Source organism: Anolis carolinensis, chromosome 1 (genome assembly GCF_035594765.1).
Source record: "Anolis carolinensis isolate JA03-04 chromosome 1, rAnoCar3.1.pri, whole genome shotgun sequence".
In the NCBI taxonomy this organism is placed as follows: domain Eukaryota; kingdom Metazoa; phylum Chordata; class Lepidosauria; order Squamata; family Dactyloidae; genus Anolis; species Anolis carolinensis.
The window spans coordinates 346,531,103-346,545,814 of record NC_085841.1 but is presented as its reverse complement, the minus strand read 5'-3'; the positions used below and the strand labels follow the sequence as shown (position 1 = coordinate 346,545,814).

The 14,712-nt window shown below is 44.1% G+C and overlaps 1 protein-coding gene across 3 annotated transcripts in view; it reads left to right on the top strand.

The window, feature by feature from the left end:
- Positions 1-14,233, top strand: part of setd3 (SET domain containing 3, actin N3(tau)-histidine methyltransferase) — a 63,743-nt gene extending 49,510 nt beyond the window's left edge. For all 3 annotated transcript variants that reach the window (XM_062968457.1, XM_062968456.1, XM_062968455.1), the window contains exons 10-13: positions 9,584-9,750; positions 10,548-10,633; positions 12,086-12,246; positions 12,878-14,233. In XM_062968457.1, coding sequence (XP_062824527.1) covers positions 9,584-9,750; positions 10,548-10,633; positions 12,086-12,246; positions 12,878-13,324 — 861 coding nt within the window. In that variant the 3' untranslated portion in view covers positions 13,325-14,233. The remainder of the gene's footprint in view (positions 1-9,583; positions 9,751-10,547; positions 10,634-12,085; positions 12,247-12,877) is intronic.
- The last annotated feature ends 479 nt before the right edge of the window (positions 14,234-14,712 follow it).

The following is a 14,712-nucleotide window of genomic DNA, read 5'->3' as shown; positions in this document are numbered from 1 at the left end:
GCTCGTCGCGCCAACAGCTCTTCCCTCCCACCTCGACACCGGAGCGTGGCAGACAAACGGCTCGCCTGGCTCGGGCAGCCCAGGCCTCGGCCTCTAAGGACCTTCGGCCTCCGGCCCTCTCTTCCCGCGAGGCCTTGCCTCCTCCCGAGACTGTGCTGTCTTCTCCCCCTCAGTCCCCCCAAGGGGCTGAGGAGGAAGATGTTGATGTCGACCGCCCAGACTCTGTCCTCTCGGCCTCGGTGGTCTCTCTCGGTCTCGACCTCTCTCCTCCCCACGACGCGTATGAGGCGGACCCGCCTTCTCCTACTGACAATGTTCGTGCTTTCGCTGAACAAATGGTCAGGATGGCCGACGCCCTGGGTTTGGAGATCAAGCAAACCTCCAAAGCAGTGTCTGACCCAGTCTTCAAAAGGGTGCAGGCCCAAGCTCCGCCGGCCACGCTACTCCCCTTTCTGCCTTATCTGTTGGACGTTATCCAGGCCTCCTGGAAAAACCCTTCCTCCATTCCTCCGACCTCGAAGAGGATCGAGACTTGGTACCGTACCGACGATGATACCCTGGAGTGGCTCAAACACCATCCCGACCCTAACTCCCTGGTCGTTAAGGCCTCTCAATCCTCAGGTCGTCAGTCGAATACTCCGGCCGACAGAGAGGGGAAGCGCTTCGACGCCGTGGGTCGAAAACTTTATTCCGGAGCCCTTTTGCTTTGCCGCATGGCGAATTATGGAGCCTGCATGGGTGCCTACCAACAAATTATCTGGGAGAAGGCGCAGCCCTTCTTCGCTAAGATGTCGGACGAAGACCGCTCCGTCCTCACTACCCTCCAACAGGAGGCAGACTCGCTCGCTCACCACCAAATACAAATGGCGAAGCATACAGGTGATACTGCGGGTAAAATGATTGCCCACGCGATTTCCATTCGCCGCCACGCCTGGCTGAGGTCTTCAGGTCTCTCCTCATCTTCCAGACAGGTCATTGAGGACCTTCCCTTTGACGCGCTCGGTCTGTTTCACGCCGGTACCGATGACAAACTCAAGTCTAATCATGACTTTAAAATTCTTGCGTCTAAATGTGGCGACCAACCTCAACCTCAGCGCACTCGCTGGTTCCCGCACCGTTCCCGCCGTTTCCCGCCGCAATCTTTCAGACACCATTCTTTCAGGCGGCCTTCGGGCTCGAACAATCAAGCCCATCACCAACCTCGCCGGGGACCTCATCCGCAAAAGCAACGCGGTCGATCCACCCCTGCTCCTCCGCAGCCTAATCGGCGTACCTGACGCCAACCCCTGCCAAAGCTCCTCGCCCGCTACCGTTGTAGAGCCCACGCTGCCTCGTCCCTTCGGTGTCTTTGCAGACCGACTAGCCCCTTTCTACAATCAATGGGACTCTATTACTTCAGATGCATGGGTTCTCCGCATTGTCCAAGACGGCTACGCCTTAGAGTTCATGGACCTCCCTCCTACAGGTCACGTTCTCCACTCAAACCCTTCCCCAGAGATACTGGCCGAAGTCGAAGCGCTACTGGCCAAAGGCGCTATCCGTCCCTCCCCTCCCGAACTGGACCCTTTAAGTTTCTTCTCCAGATACTTTACAGTCCCGAAAAGAGGAGGCGGGCTACGCCCGATTCTGGACTTAAGGGCACTCAATATATTCATTCGCCCCTCCAAATTCAGGATGGTCTCTATTGCCTCTATCCTCCCGATGCTGCAGCGGGGAGACTACTTTGCCTCCATAGACTTACGAGACGCCTACTTCCACGTGGCAATACGAGAGGCGCACAGACGGTTCCTATGCTTCAAAGTTCTCGACCAAACCTACCAGTTTACCGTTTTGCCCTTCGGTCTCGTCACGGCCCCGAGGGTCTTCACCAAGGTTGTCGCCGCCGTAGCGGCCCACCTCAGGCTACATGGCATCACGGTCTTTCCTTATCTGGACGACTGGCTTCTCGTCGGGCCCGACCCGGTTCTTCTCCAAAATCACGTCTCTTTCACGCTGCGTCTTCTAAAATCTCTCGGCCTCCAACTCAATTCCGAGAAGTCAAATCTCTCCCCGTCAACCCGAATCCGGTTCATCGGGGCCCTCTTCGACTCCGTCGCAGAGACTGTGTCACTTCCGTTCGACAGATTCCTGGCTCTCCGCCACCATATCGCCCTTTGTCGATCTGCCCGGAGGGTCAGAGCCCGTGTCATTCAGGTCCTTCTAGGCCACATGGCCTCCACGGTTCTCACGACCCCGTTTGCCAGGCTGCGCCTTCGGACCCTGCAAAGGTGGTTTATAGACACTTTCAAACCGTTCCACCACCACAACTCCAGATACCTGTCGGTACCGTCGTCCGTCCGCCAGTCTCTCTCATGGTGGATGTCTCACCAAAACGTGTGCAAGGGCCTTCCTTTCCATCCAGCCCCGCCATCGCTAACCATAACCACAGACTCCTCCACCTACGCTTGGGGAGCCCACATGAACGGTCTAACGGTTCAAAATCTTTGGTCCCCGTCAGAGAGGGCCAACCACATAAACTTCCTCGAACTTCTCGCCATTCTCAAAGCCCTAAAAGCATTCTCCCCCCTCATCCGCCACAAGTCCATCCTCATTCAATCGGACAATCTAGTAGCAGTATTCTACATCAACAAACAGGGTGGTACGGGTTCGAGGAAACTGATGCTCCTCTCCTCTCGTCTCTGGATTTGGTGCATAGCCCACGGCGTACAGATCTCTGCAATCCACCTACCGGGCGCCCAAAACGGTTTAGCGGATGCCCTCAGCAGGATGACTTCTTCCTCTCACGAATGGAAGCTCAATCCCGAGGTCCTCGACGGTCTGTTCCGCCTCTGGGGGCGCCCTACTCTGGATCTCTTCGCGTCTCCCCACAACGCTCAGCTACCCCGCTACGGAGCGAGGCTCCCCCCGAACTCTTTCCCCGGCTGCCTAGGGGATGCCTTTCTTCTGGACTGGTCGGCGGAGATGCTTTATCTTTTTCCACCGATTCCCCTCATACCGAAAGTCCTCGAAAAACTTCTCTCGATCTCGGTCACGGCGATTCTCATAGCTCCGGCCTGGCCCCGCCAACCGTGGTATCCAGCCCTTCTTCGCCTCTCCAGAGGATCGTTTCACCCTCTGCCTCTCTCGCCGCACCTTCTCTCACGGGAGGACGGCAAAATTCTTCACCCGGACCTTTCTTCCCTTCATCTCACTGCATGGAGGATTCTTACCTAGCCTCTCTTCCGCAGAATCTGCAAGACGTCCTGCGGGCAGCCCATAAGCCGTCTACTACCAAGGCTTATTCCTACAAACTCTCTCGCTTTCATGCCTTCCTTCGATCCCGTAACGTCGACACCTTCCCGACCTCGGTATCGGTGGTCCTCGACTTTCTCATGACTCTCGTCGAGAAGAAACTTTCTCTTGCCTCTATAAAAGCTTATCTCGCAGCTCTTTCCTGGTCCTTTCAGCGACACGGCCAGCCATCTCTTTTTTCTCACCACCTGATCAAAACCTTTCTCCGGGGCTACAACAACATCTGCCCGCCGTCGCTACCACCTACGCCGGGCTGGAGCCTCGAACTTGTACTTTCTCAACTGTCTTCTGCTCCCTTCGAACCGCTTGCCTCGACCGATCTACGCCTGCTCTCCTGGAAGTTGGCCTTTCTGGTGGCGATCACGTCGGCACGACGGCCATCCGAGCTCGCTGCCCTCAGAGTCGACGAGCCTTATCTTCGTTTCCACCATGACCGCGCTGTTCTTCGCCCGGATATTACCTTTCTTCCTAAGGTGGTGTCAGCCTTCCACCTCAACCAGGACATTGTCTTACCAGCTTTCTTCTCTAACCCCTCCTCTCCTCTCGAGCAAAAACTGCACCTTCTCGACGTTCGGAGAGCACTTCTTTTCTACAGGGACCGTACTAAGGACATTCGTAAGTCACAAAGACTCTTTGTCGCCTATGCCCAGGACAAGTTGGGTAATCCCATCTCTTCCCAAAGACTGTCCCACTGGATCGCTCAGGCCATTGAGTTGGCCTATGAACTAGCCAAGCGACCTCCCCCTCCTTCCATCCGCCCGAGGTCGACTAGGGGCCTCTCGGCGTCGACCGCCTTCCTTAGGGGTATTCCGCTTGACTCCATATGTAAAGCGGCTATCTGGTCAAACCCTCTCACGTTTGTCTCTCACTACAGGCTGGACAGTAAGGCCCTTAAAGACTCGGCCTTTGCAAGATCAGTACTCTCATCTTGCCTCTCCTGACTCTCAGACGTTTTTTCTCTTCATATTCACCCACAGGTGACTCTCTATACCTCTCCTTCAAGTTGGACGGGGTTTTTTCCCCATACCTACCTCTAGGGATATGTTTTTTTTTTTTCCCATGATTGTATTGAGCAGTTGCTCTGTTGCTTTGTACCGCCTCGTTGGCCCTGGCGGATATGCCAAAGACCAAGATGTGTTTGTCCCTCTCCCCCTGGGAGAGCGTTTATATGCACTACGCAATTGTGTATTTTTCTCTATCATGTTTATTGAAAAATTCCTTCCATGTTATGTTCTTCTTCTATGATGCTCATGTTGCATTGCACTGGTCCTTTCGGACAATTTATTGCACTGGTCCCTTGGGACGGTTATTTTTTCTATGTCCTAATAAACATGTGTTTGGACATTCACTGATTGTCGAGTTTGCCTTGTCCCACCATCCGGGACCTTAGCGTGTTAGTCTCCATTAGTGTGCATTCACAGAGTACACGAAGAAAAAGGACAGGTTGCTCACCTGTAACCATGTTTCTTCGAGTGTACTCTGTGAATTCACACAAACCCGCCCTTCCTTCCCCTCTGGCAAACCTCTCCCTTTCTCGTTGCCTTGGCGGCGTAGGAACTGGAGAGCGGGCGCCTGGGGCTGCCTTATATGCCCCTTGGGAAGGGGGGCGTGGTTACCGCCAAAAATTTGAACTTCAGCTTGGAAGAGTTTCCGTCGGAACCTGCGCAGGCGCAGCTTCTCCATTAGTGTGAATTCACAGAGTACACTCGAAGAAACATGGTTACAGGTGAGCAACCTGTCCTTGTTCATCTTCTTGCTCTTTGACATTACTTAGTTCTCATTCAGCTGCATTCTGACTTTTACCACTTTCCTGTCCAGAAAATAAAAGATGATGTCACTAACCAATTCAGCTGTCAGAATCCATTCTCCAAGGCACATATAGCTTCTTTTAATAGCCATCAGTAGCTGCCTTCAGCATTCAGCTCTAATATCTCTGAGTCACGTGTTGTCCAGTATTATTTCTTGACCACTACTTTCTGGTTTGTTGTCTATATAATGAAAAGAGTTGTTTATTGGTGCCCTACTTATCTCAAGAGCTTGAAACATTTCAGGCAAGTTTAAAGTAGGCCTTTTCCAGTGTAATGCTAAAATACTGTTTTATACTATGTGGATGAAGCAAAGGAAAGCACTAAACTTGCACATTTTCCTTCAGTAGCCCTCTGAAAGCAAAATGGCAACAGTAATGCCATTATCATTTCCTCTTGCCATTTTTAGGGAGACTTCAGAGGAAAACATGTGGTTTTGGGGAAAATGTACAATTCTGGGGTTCTTTTTACATTTTTTTCATCCCTTTGGGAGGCTTTCTACACTGTGTAAGGGCAAAATCTGCCCCAAAATGGGCTGAACGTTGTGTTGGTCATAGCTTATGGTCCAGGGGCCACAGCCAACCCTTGAGGCATACTTTGTCTTACCCCTGTTCTAAATCATGGTTTGGTGTTGCAGGCAGACTAATTGGATTCCTCAAAATGGCAACATTTAATTTGACGGCTTACTGAAAAAGAAGTTAAAAGAAGCCTATCTGCCATAAGAGTTCAAAAAAGTTACCATTAGGCACTGGTGTCTCAAGAAACTGGGTCTGGTAACTGATATAAGGATTACTGATAAGGAAAATGTATACCGGTTTTCTTCTTTCGACAAGTAGAAGTTTGAGAAGCTTGGTACTGACCTCCTGCATATTTGTTCCTTTCCCAATTTAGTTAGTTTCCTGAAGCTTACTTTATAGTTTGAGGCAAAATTGAGGCAGAGGTGTGCCAATTTTAAGGCCCTTCTTTTAAATACATGGGAAGAGGGAAACATACCCGCATACTCTAAAAACATGTTTCCTCTCTTTACTTTCAGTTGCACATTTGCATTTCTAGGTCACCTGACCATATTTAATGTTTTGTGAGAATGTTTATACTCCTGCCTCCTGAAACAATTCTTCCTTTTCCCATTCAAAAAATAGTTTTCCTTTCTCATTTGAGCCTGCTCTCCATTTTCCTCACATTTGTTGGACTCTGTTAACCCTGATTTGTCTTTTGTCTAACCATGGATGAACATTCAGATAGAACTGGCAATGTGTTTTGTTAGAACGCACATCACTCCATATTCGTTATATATACAGTATATATATTGTTGAACACACATATGCATGAGCACATACACACTCCTCGCTGAGAGGCAGGGGTGCCCATGCACAGGAGGCATCTTCAGATCAAATTAGTAAAAATAAACGTTATTGATATTTACACACCTCAGACTTCAAGACTTATGCGCCACACTTTTCTAAGTGTTTCCACTTCATTGATCTTAGAGAGATGTATAAGGAAAATCTCAAGGAGGATTGAGATCCCCAATATCAATATTCATTTACTTCAGGAAAATTGTTATGTCATCTCAGAACTGATCACTACAGGCACTTAACTATCTTCATCAAATCATCATAGGAATGTCCCAGTTTCTAATACTGAGGTGTTGGAAAATTGTATGAGTTTAGTTAATGCTTGAATTCTGGAGCTGCATGATGTTCTAGAGCAGTGGTTCTCAACCTTTCTAATGCTGCAACCCTTTAATATAGTTCCTCATGTTGTGGTGACCCCCAATCATAAAATTATTTTCATTGTTACTTCATAACTGTTTTGCTACTGCTGTGAATCTTAATGTAAATATCTGATATGCAGGATGTATTTTCATCCTCCAGGGAGATAGGGTGGAATATAAATAAAGTTTTATTATTATTATTAGTGCAAATTGAACATAATTAAAGCATAGTGGTTAATCACAAAAACAATATGTAATTAAAAATAAATGAAATTTTGTCTTGAAGCATGATGTAGCTTGGGTAACAGTCTTAATATAACAACAGTAAACTACATTGTTACATTTTGTGATGATATGCATAAAAAGTCAATGTCAGTGCGAAGGTTGAGATTGCTTCTTTCTCACCAAGATTAGAAATTCTCCGGGCAATCTTTGCTAGAGCACGACAGAGATCATCTTCCACAACAAGTCTACTTCTGTATTTAGACTTGATAACCCAGAACCTTTTGGTCCTGTTTGTTTTTTTGTTTTTACAAAGGAGGCCACCAAATCCACCCTTAAACATCTGCCAATCTTGCACTAAAAGAAAGGGATGCAAAGCATGGCTTTCATAGCCTTTAGGATGGATCATCCCTTAGGACTGTCCACATTTGTGTGATGATGATGTTCTTCAGACTACAGGCCGTTCCTGAGTTACAAATGACTCCTAGTTAAGAATGGGGCTGGGACAACAGGAAAGGAAAAGAATCTATCATTCAGAAGGGAAGTTCACTCCTGAAAGGGTTATCAAGGGGGAAAGTGTCCCCACTAAACTTTTATCTCCAATCTCTGTTTCCCAATTTTTTTTTCAAAATCCAATTTTCACAGGGACAGAAAGTGAGGCGAAATTTTCTGAACAGGGGCACAGACAGCAAATAAAACACCACAGGGGTGTTAACCCTTCCCTATGCTATTCAAAGCTTTTGTGTGTGTGTGTGTGTGTGTGTGTGTGTGTGTGTGTGTGTGTGTGTGTGTATATATATATATATATATATATATATATATATATATATATATATGAGGCTAGAGTTACACTTAAGAAATGTACCTATTCTGGCTTATATACAAATTCAACTTAAGAACAAACCTACAGAAACTGTCTTGTTTGTAACCGGGGGACTGCCTGTGTATAGTTAAAAGGAGGGATGAATTTGCAAAGATTTCAACAGGGGTGTGGATGAAGAAGGTCTCTTCTTCAGAGAGTGGCTGATCTGATGTGACTTCAAACCAAACCTGGCTTTTGGAAATCTTAGACCAAAACCATCACGGTTTTCTTGGCTGGATTGTGTTGTCACCATCACCTTCCTCTGAGGCTGAGAAAGAAAGATAGGGGAGAAGGGGGAAGGGGGAGAGAAACAGAAAAGAAAGGGGGAGAGAAGAATAGGCTGTGTAAGGGAGGGAGAGAGGAAAAAAAGGAGAGAGGGTTACCAGAGAAAGAGAAAGATAGGAAGAAGGAAAGATAAAAAAGAAAGGGAAAGAAGGAGAGAGGCACAAGAGAGAGAAAGGGAGGGGAGAGGAAGAAAAAGGAGGAAAGAAGAAAGGGAAGGGCGAAAGGAGCACAAGAGAGAGAAAGGGGAAGGAGAGGCAGAAAGATAAAAAGCAAGAGAGAAGCAGAGAGATAGAAAAGGAAAAGGGAGGGAGAAAAAGGGAGCACAAGAGAAAAAGGAGGGAGAGAAAAAATGAGGGACATAAAAAAGGGAACGAGAGGAGAGGAGGAAAGGGAGGGTAACAGTAAGAAAGAAAAAGGGACGGGTAGAAAGGAAGGTGAGGAGGGTGGAGATAGAGCAGGTAGGAGAAATAGAAGAGTAAAAGAATTATCAATAGAAAAGAGAGGGATAGAGAAGAAGAGATGAGAAGGGAGGGAGAGAAGGGGTAGAAAGAAAGGAAAAAAGGAGGTGGAAGGAAGACAGAAAGATAGGAAATACATAGAAAATAGAAGGAGAAAGGAAGGGAAAGAAGGAGGCAAGAGAAAGAAAAAGGGAAAGGGGGAGAAAAAAGAGAAGAGAAAGAAGGAGGACAAAAAGAAAATATAGAGATAAGAAAAGGGGAGGAGGAGATAGGGAGAGAAAAATGAAGGAGAAAGAGAAGGAAGTGAGAAAGAAGAAGAGGAGGAAAAAAAAGACAAAGAAAATAAAGGGATAGAACAAGAGAGAAGGAGAGGGGAGAACAGGAGAGAAAGGACGAGAAAGAAAAAGAGAGGGGAAAGGGGGGAGCGCCTTCTCCCGCCGTGCGCCTAGCTCTGCCTCCGCCTTCAAGCGCCTGCTTGTGACTCCTCTCCACCTCATGCTGCCGGAGGAAGAGGAGCCCCTCCGCACCAACCCAGAGGATGAAAGACAGAAGACGGGCTGAAGCAGCGTGGGCGGTGGCTTTTTAGCTGTCAGAGGGGGCCCGGCAGCCATGCCGAGGAGGCAAAGGAGGTGGTGCGACCCCTGTCAAAAGGCCGTTCGACCCCACCACGGGTTTGCAACCTCAAGATTGAGAAGTTTGTTAGACACAGAGAGATAGAGATCTATATGTCCAAGTCCAAAGCATGAATATTTGGAGGCTATGGTCCAAGAGCAAGAATAAATTTTTTGGGTCTTGTGTATAATTTAAAGGTATTATTTTCACAACAGTATTGCATGGGAAAGGGGGGGGGCTGGTTTGGTTGGTTTGCCTGACGTGCAATTTGTCATTCTAAGAGTTGATCCTAAGCTATTTTTCTGTCCCTTCACTTCTCTTTTCATCCTCCTAGATTTACATTTTTTATGGCACTCGGTCAAATGCTGAATTTGTGATCCACAGTGGGTTTTTCTTTGATAATAATTCACATGACAGAGTGAAAATAAAGCTTGGAGTGAGTAAAAGTGACAGGCTATATGCTATGAAGGCAGAGGTCTTAGCTCGCGCTGGCATCCCAACGTAAGTCAAACTAAAAGGGACTGTTTTTATCTTAAAATATTTCAAACTGTAAGGTCCAGTAGAATGTTTTAGCAAAGTTGTTATCAGTAATGTAGGTAGAATCTCCTAACTCCCCCTTATATATTTGTCATAAATTGATCTTAAGAAGCTCATTTACTCCATATAAAGCATGTTTAGTAGTATCCTTACAATCACTTAATTATCTGTAAGGGACAGGAGTGGGCCAGTTTGCTATTTTTACACTCTGCTTCTCCTCATTATAAAAGTGCTGTCGTGGTCGATTTGTGACCTGTAGAGATTCCTGCATCCTTCATTTTTGAACCATGAATTCAAATACATTGTGTGCGTTTTGAACTATAATCCTTTTAATTTAAGCTATTGTATGATGTGCAGTCACTGTTTTTTGGTCGGAGAGGCAGCCATTTAACAAGATTGAATAGGATTTCTTTTAATGAATATTTCAATAATTACTGACGGTCAGTATGTCATATGAACACTGCTTACAGTTTGAAGCTTGGAAATGAGATTTGTAGAAGTCTTGCAAGGTGACAACTGAAGGCATGCACAAATTTTATTACATAGTTATATAAAGTAATAATAATATTTGACCAGGCTATTATAGAGGAGAAATTGCTTAACTGTTATGTGGGAGAGATTGGAACAGCTTCAGTTTAATGCTCAGAAATGGGATTGACCCTTATATCCCTGCTAGAAGAATAACAGTGTATCATAAATTAAAGGTTTTCATTTCAGATAATAATGCTACCACAGAGTTCTCATACCTTATATTTCTTTAGGTCCAGTGTTTTTGCATTGCACGCAACAGAACCTCCAATCTCTGCCCAGCTTCTTGCTTTCCTCAGAGTGTTTTGCATGACTGAAGGTAAAAGAAATCTAGCAGAGGTTTATATTATATTTGTTTCTTTGGGTGAACTCACATGAATCCGATTCGTAAGACAGGTTCGTCTATAGCACTGCTTCTTAAATTGTGGGCCCCGACCCCAAATGGGGTTCCTTAGCTCTATGTTGGGGTCACAGAAATTGGCAACAGTAAAAGGTTTATGCACTAACATAAACACAAATTTGTTAGTAACAGCATGCAGAGTTTACAGAGGACTCTACAGAAAATGCTTCAGTTGTCCTCCACAAAAAGGAAAAACAGGCTGGTTAGCAAGCCTGGCAAATGATGATTTATTATTGTTTTGATTTTATACCTATTTTATATACCTGTATATCATGTAACAATTTCTCGGGTGGAAAATAGTCCCAAGTGAAAAAAAAATAAAGAAGCTCTGCTCTGTAGCAGCACCACACAACTTAGTGATCCTGGACTGGTATCACTCTTCTTTCTCTCATTTGCCAGTCCACAGTGAGGTTCCAGGTAAGAAGGAAGCTGCTTTAGCCAATGGCCAATGATATAGTACTGCTCCTTGGCACAGTGGGGTGGGGGGGACATAATTGCCAGTTCCCCCACAAGAGGAGCCTGAGAGGCATGGATCTAAAGTGCAAATCAGAAAAAGTTATTAGCCTTGACTTAAGAAAAAGTTCTAGGCTGACAGACCACATATAGTACTTTGCGAGATATTAGCAAAACACTGGAAGCATGGTCAGGTAAAACAGTGCTTTTCTGATTTGGTGAACCAGCAGGTTTCCTTCTCAGTGAGCCAGAGAATGGTACCATATTAATGTCCTTTGTTTCTTTTCTTCCTGGAAACACTCCACAGACTAGTCCATAAACCACCACTTTGAGTAGCTCTGGGGTAAAATACCATTTAAAAGCCTGTTTTGGAAGCTATTAACGCCTTCCATTGCTTTTTATTCCCGGAGATGCAGTGTTAAGAAGGATGGTAAATTATAATGAAAAATAAACAAGCTGTTTCTCTTTCTGCCAATAGTTAAGACCTTCCAAAGTTGCTGTCCTTTGCAGAATTAGCTGGTTGAACTTGAGACAAGTTTTAAACAAGAATAGATAGGGCATAGTGCTTTCCTTTTTGCTGGCAGAAAAGGTTATTGTATTAGAGACTCCAAAGGATGGGACCCAGTGGTAGAGTTCTGCTAACTAAATGGGAGATTCATCTCCCTTTGTATCATAGCTCCCCTTCCCTGATACAAACTCAAAACCTGCTCTGGAGGGAAGGGAATTCTCTAGATCCCCATTTTTAATGGAATAGAAGGGGAAGGGGAGGAAAAGAACATTCTAGTGAAATATTCAGTGTGGTGTTACATTTAACCCTAAAGGTATGCCAGTATGGTTTGATATTTAAACTCTGAACAAAAGGATGTGTATTTGTGTGCTGTGGAAGTTTTCTGTATTAATTATTCTTCTTCTTTAAAGATGAACTGAAGGAACATTTGATAGGAGAACATGCCATTGACAGAATCTTCACTCTTGGCAATTCAGAATTCCCAGTGAGCTGGGACAATGAGGTGAAACTTTGGACATTCCTTGAAGCCAGAGCATCCCTTCTGTTGAAAACCTATAAGACTACCGTTTCGGTAAGACTTCCAAAGAGCATAATTTTTCACATACTCATAAACTTCGCAGTTTTCGCACCATCTTTTTTTCATACTCCACTTGAAAATCCCCTTCTTCAGTGAAACACTTTCAGCTCAACCCCCATTCACAGATGCAACAAATCTAAAGTTACATATAACTGAATTTTTGGAGTTTGTTTTTAAAAGATACCCCCCCCCCCCAAAAAAAAAAAAAAAGATAAATTAGTTATAATGGCACCACATTGTTGGCTAGGAGTAAAATATTATGTACAGCTCAAAATTATCAAAATGTATCAAATCACTTCTGTAAGAGGTTTGAAAAATGCATATCCTCAGCACGTTTTTTTTTCTCTATTCCTGTAAAATTTGTTCAGGTGGATTTGGTACCTTTTGGAAACAAGCTCCACATTTGTTCATATTTCTCCCCATTGGTTTTGTATTTCCTAGTTTTCAAGTTCTGAACTGTAAGCACCTGTAAGTTCAGAGGCATGTTTTTCTAGATATATATAAAGCACCACATATATTTATAGCATTGTATTGATTTGGAGATATGCAACTTTCTGATTGAAAGTCAAAATCATGTCTAAACTTGGAAGAATACATTTTGTCCTCCTTCCCCTTTCCTTCTTAGGAAGACAAAGCCTTTTTGGGAACTCAAGACCTTACCTGTAACGCAACAATGGCTATTAAATTGCGTTTAGGCGAAAAAGAAATTTTGGAGAAGGCTATCAAGAGTGCAGCTGCCAACAGAGAATATTACAGCAAACGAATGGCAGAAGGAGCTCTTCTCCCCAAATATGAAGAGAGTAATATTGCTTTGCTAGAGAACACTGTGGCAGACTCAAGGCTCCCCATTGTCTTGAGAAATTTGGAAGAAGAGGTGGAGGAACAAGAGGACTTAAAGATTGAAGAAGCCATTGGTGCCGAGGTTGCAGCCAATGGATTTGTGAATGGCGGTGATTCTTTGCTTAATGGGACCAAATCGAAAAATGAAAACCTAAACCAAGAGGAAAACAACAGAGAGACTGAAGATGCCAAAGAATCTTCTTCAGACAGTACTGATGAGATTAAAGAATAGCTCTAAAATAGTTTTGACTTTATTGTGAAATTGAAAATTAGCAGGTGTTCTTTTACTCTTCTTCTTTAAACAGTGATTTACATTTGGTGTGTTTTCCTAACATTTCTTTCTGCAGAGGAAAATATGTTTTTTGCTGCTTTATAATTAAAAAAATATTTTTAAGTTATTTAAAAGATTTAGCACCCTTTTTTCTATTAAGATTGCCATCTTGCTTTTGGAGGACAGAGTAGGGCAGGAAAATGGAACCAGCTTACTTTTGAATTGTTGTGGAACGCTTCGTTTTGAAACTACTTTTACTTCCTAGGGAAGAGTTCAGGTTTAACTGCTGTCTTTCTGTTCCATTTGTTCTGAATGCTAAAACGCAAGGCTTGTTTCTTGAATCTTGCCTAAGGAGGTGACAAGGCTGACTATTTCTTCTAAGCAGTAAACAGATAGCATAGAGAGTCAATATAAAGATTTAAAAGTTTTGAAAGACTGAGCCTATATAGCACCAATTTCATTGTCCCTTTAAAAGGTAAGGTGGCATCCTTATTTTCATTAGGTTTCAGATGTTGATAAGAATACAAACTATATTCCAAATACAGTGGTTTCTAAGAGAATTTGGTTTATTTTGTGGTTTAATTTACTGTACAAGAAACCTTATTCCCCACCCCCTTTGCCTTGAAATCAAAGTGCACAACTACGGTACACGTTTCTTTTATTTTTTTAAGAAGCTTTACTTTTTATTTTGAAATGGCACTGTTTTATTTGGGGAAGGAGAGGCTGGGAGCACATCAGCCAGCCTAAAGCTTTAAACTGTGTTGTTCAAAGTGAGGTTGCACCCAGCTTTTTCAGACTTTCACAAATAGCTAGAGATTTTCAAAGCTACACTTTTGACTAAGAAAATTATTAAAAGAAAACTTTATTAAACTTGGTCTGATAGTTTTTTTATTAATGTTGCATAGCCATAAACATTAAACTTGTGAACTAATGTTAAATTTTAGATTGGGAAAGGTAGGGGAATAGTGGTAAACTGCTGTATTTTGAGCTTCATGGAAGTGTACAAATTTTCATCCTGTAATCTTAAAAGAATGCTTACTTTCAAAAAACAACTAATTTCTAAAACTTACCCAACAAAGTAAGCTCCGGAATATAAGAAGTTTCAGAGTTCTGAGCTTATGAGATACGGCAGAAAAGGGAATGAAAGTGATTTCCTTTTAACCAAATCAAGGTTATCCCTTTCAAAAGAGTTCCCTTGGGCAGCTACATAGTGATGGGGGCATTATTTCCATTGTTTGTAGCAGTACTGGAAGGTATCTCCTAGAATATGTTTCAGCTCACCAGTTACGCTCTTCTGGATACTATCTAAAGTACCAAAATGATGCCCTTTCAGGTAGTTTTTGTACTGT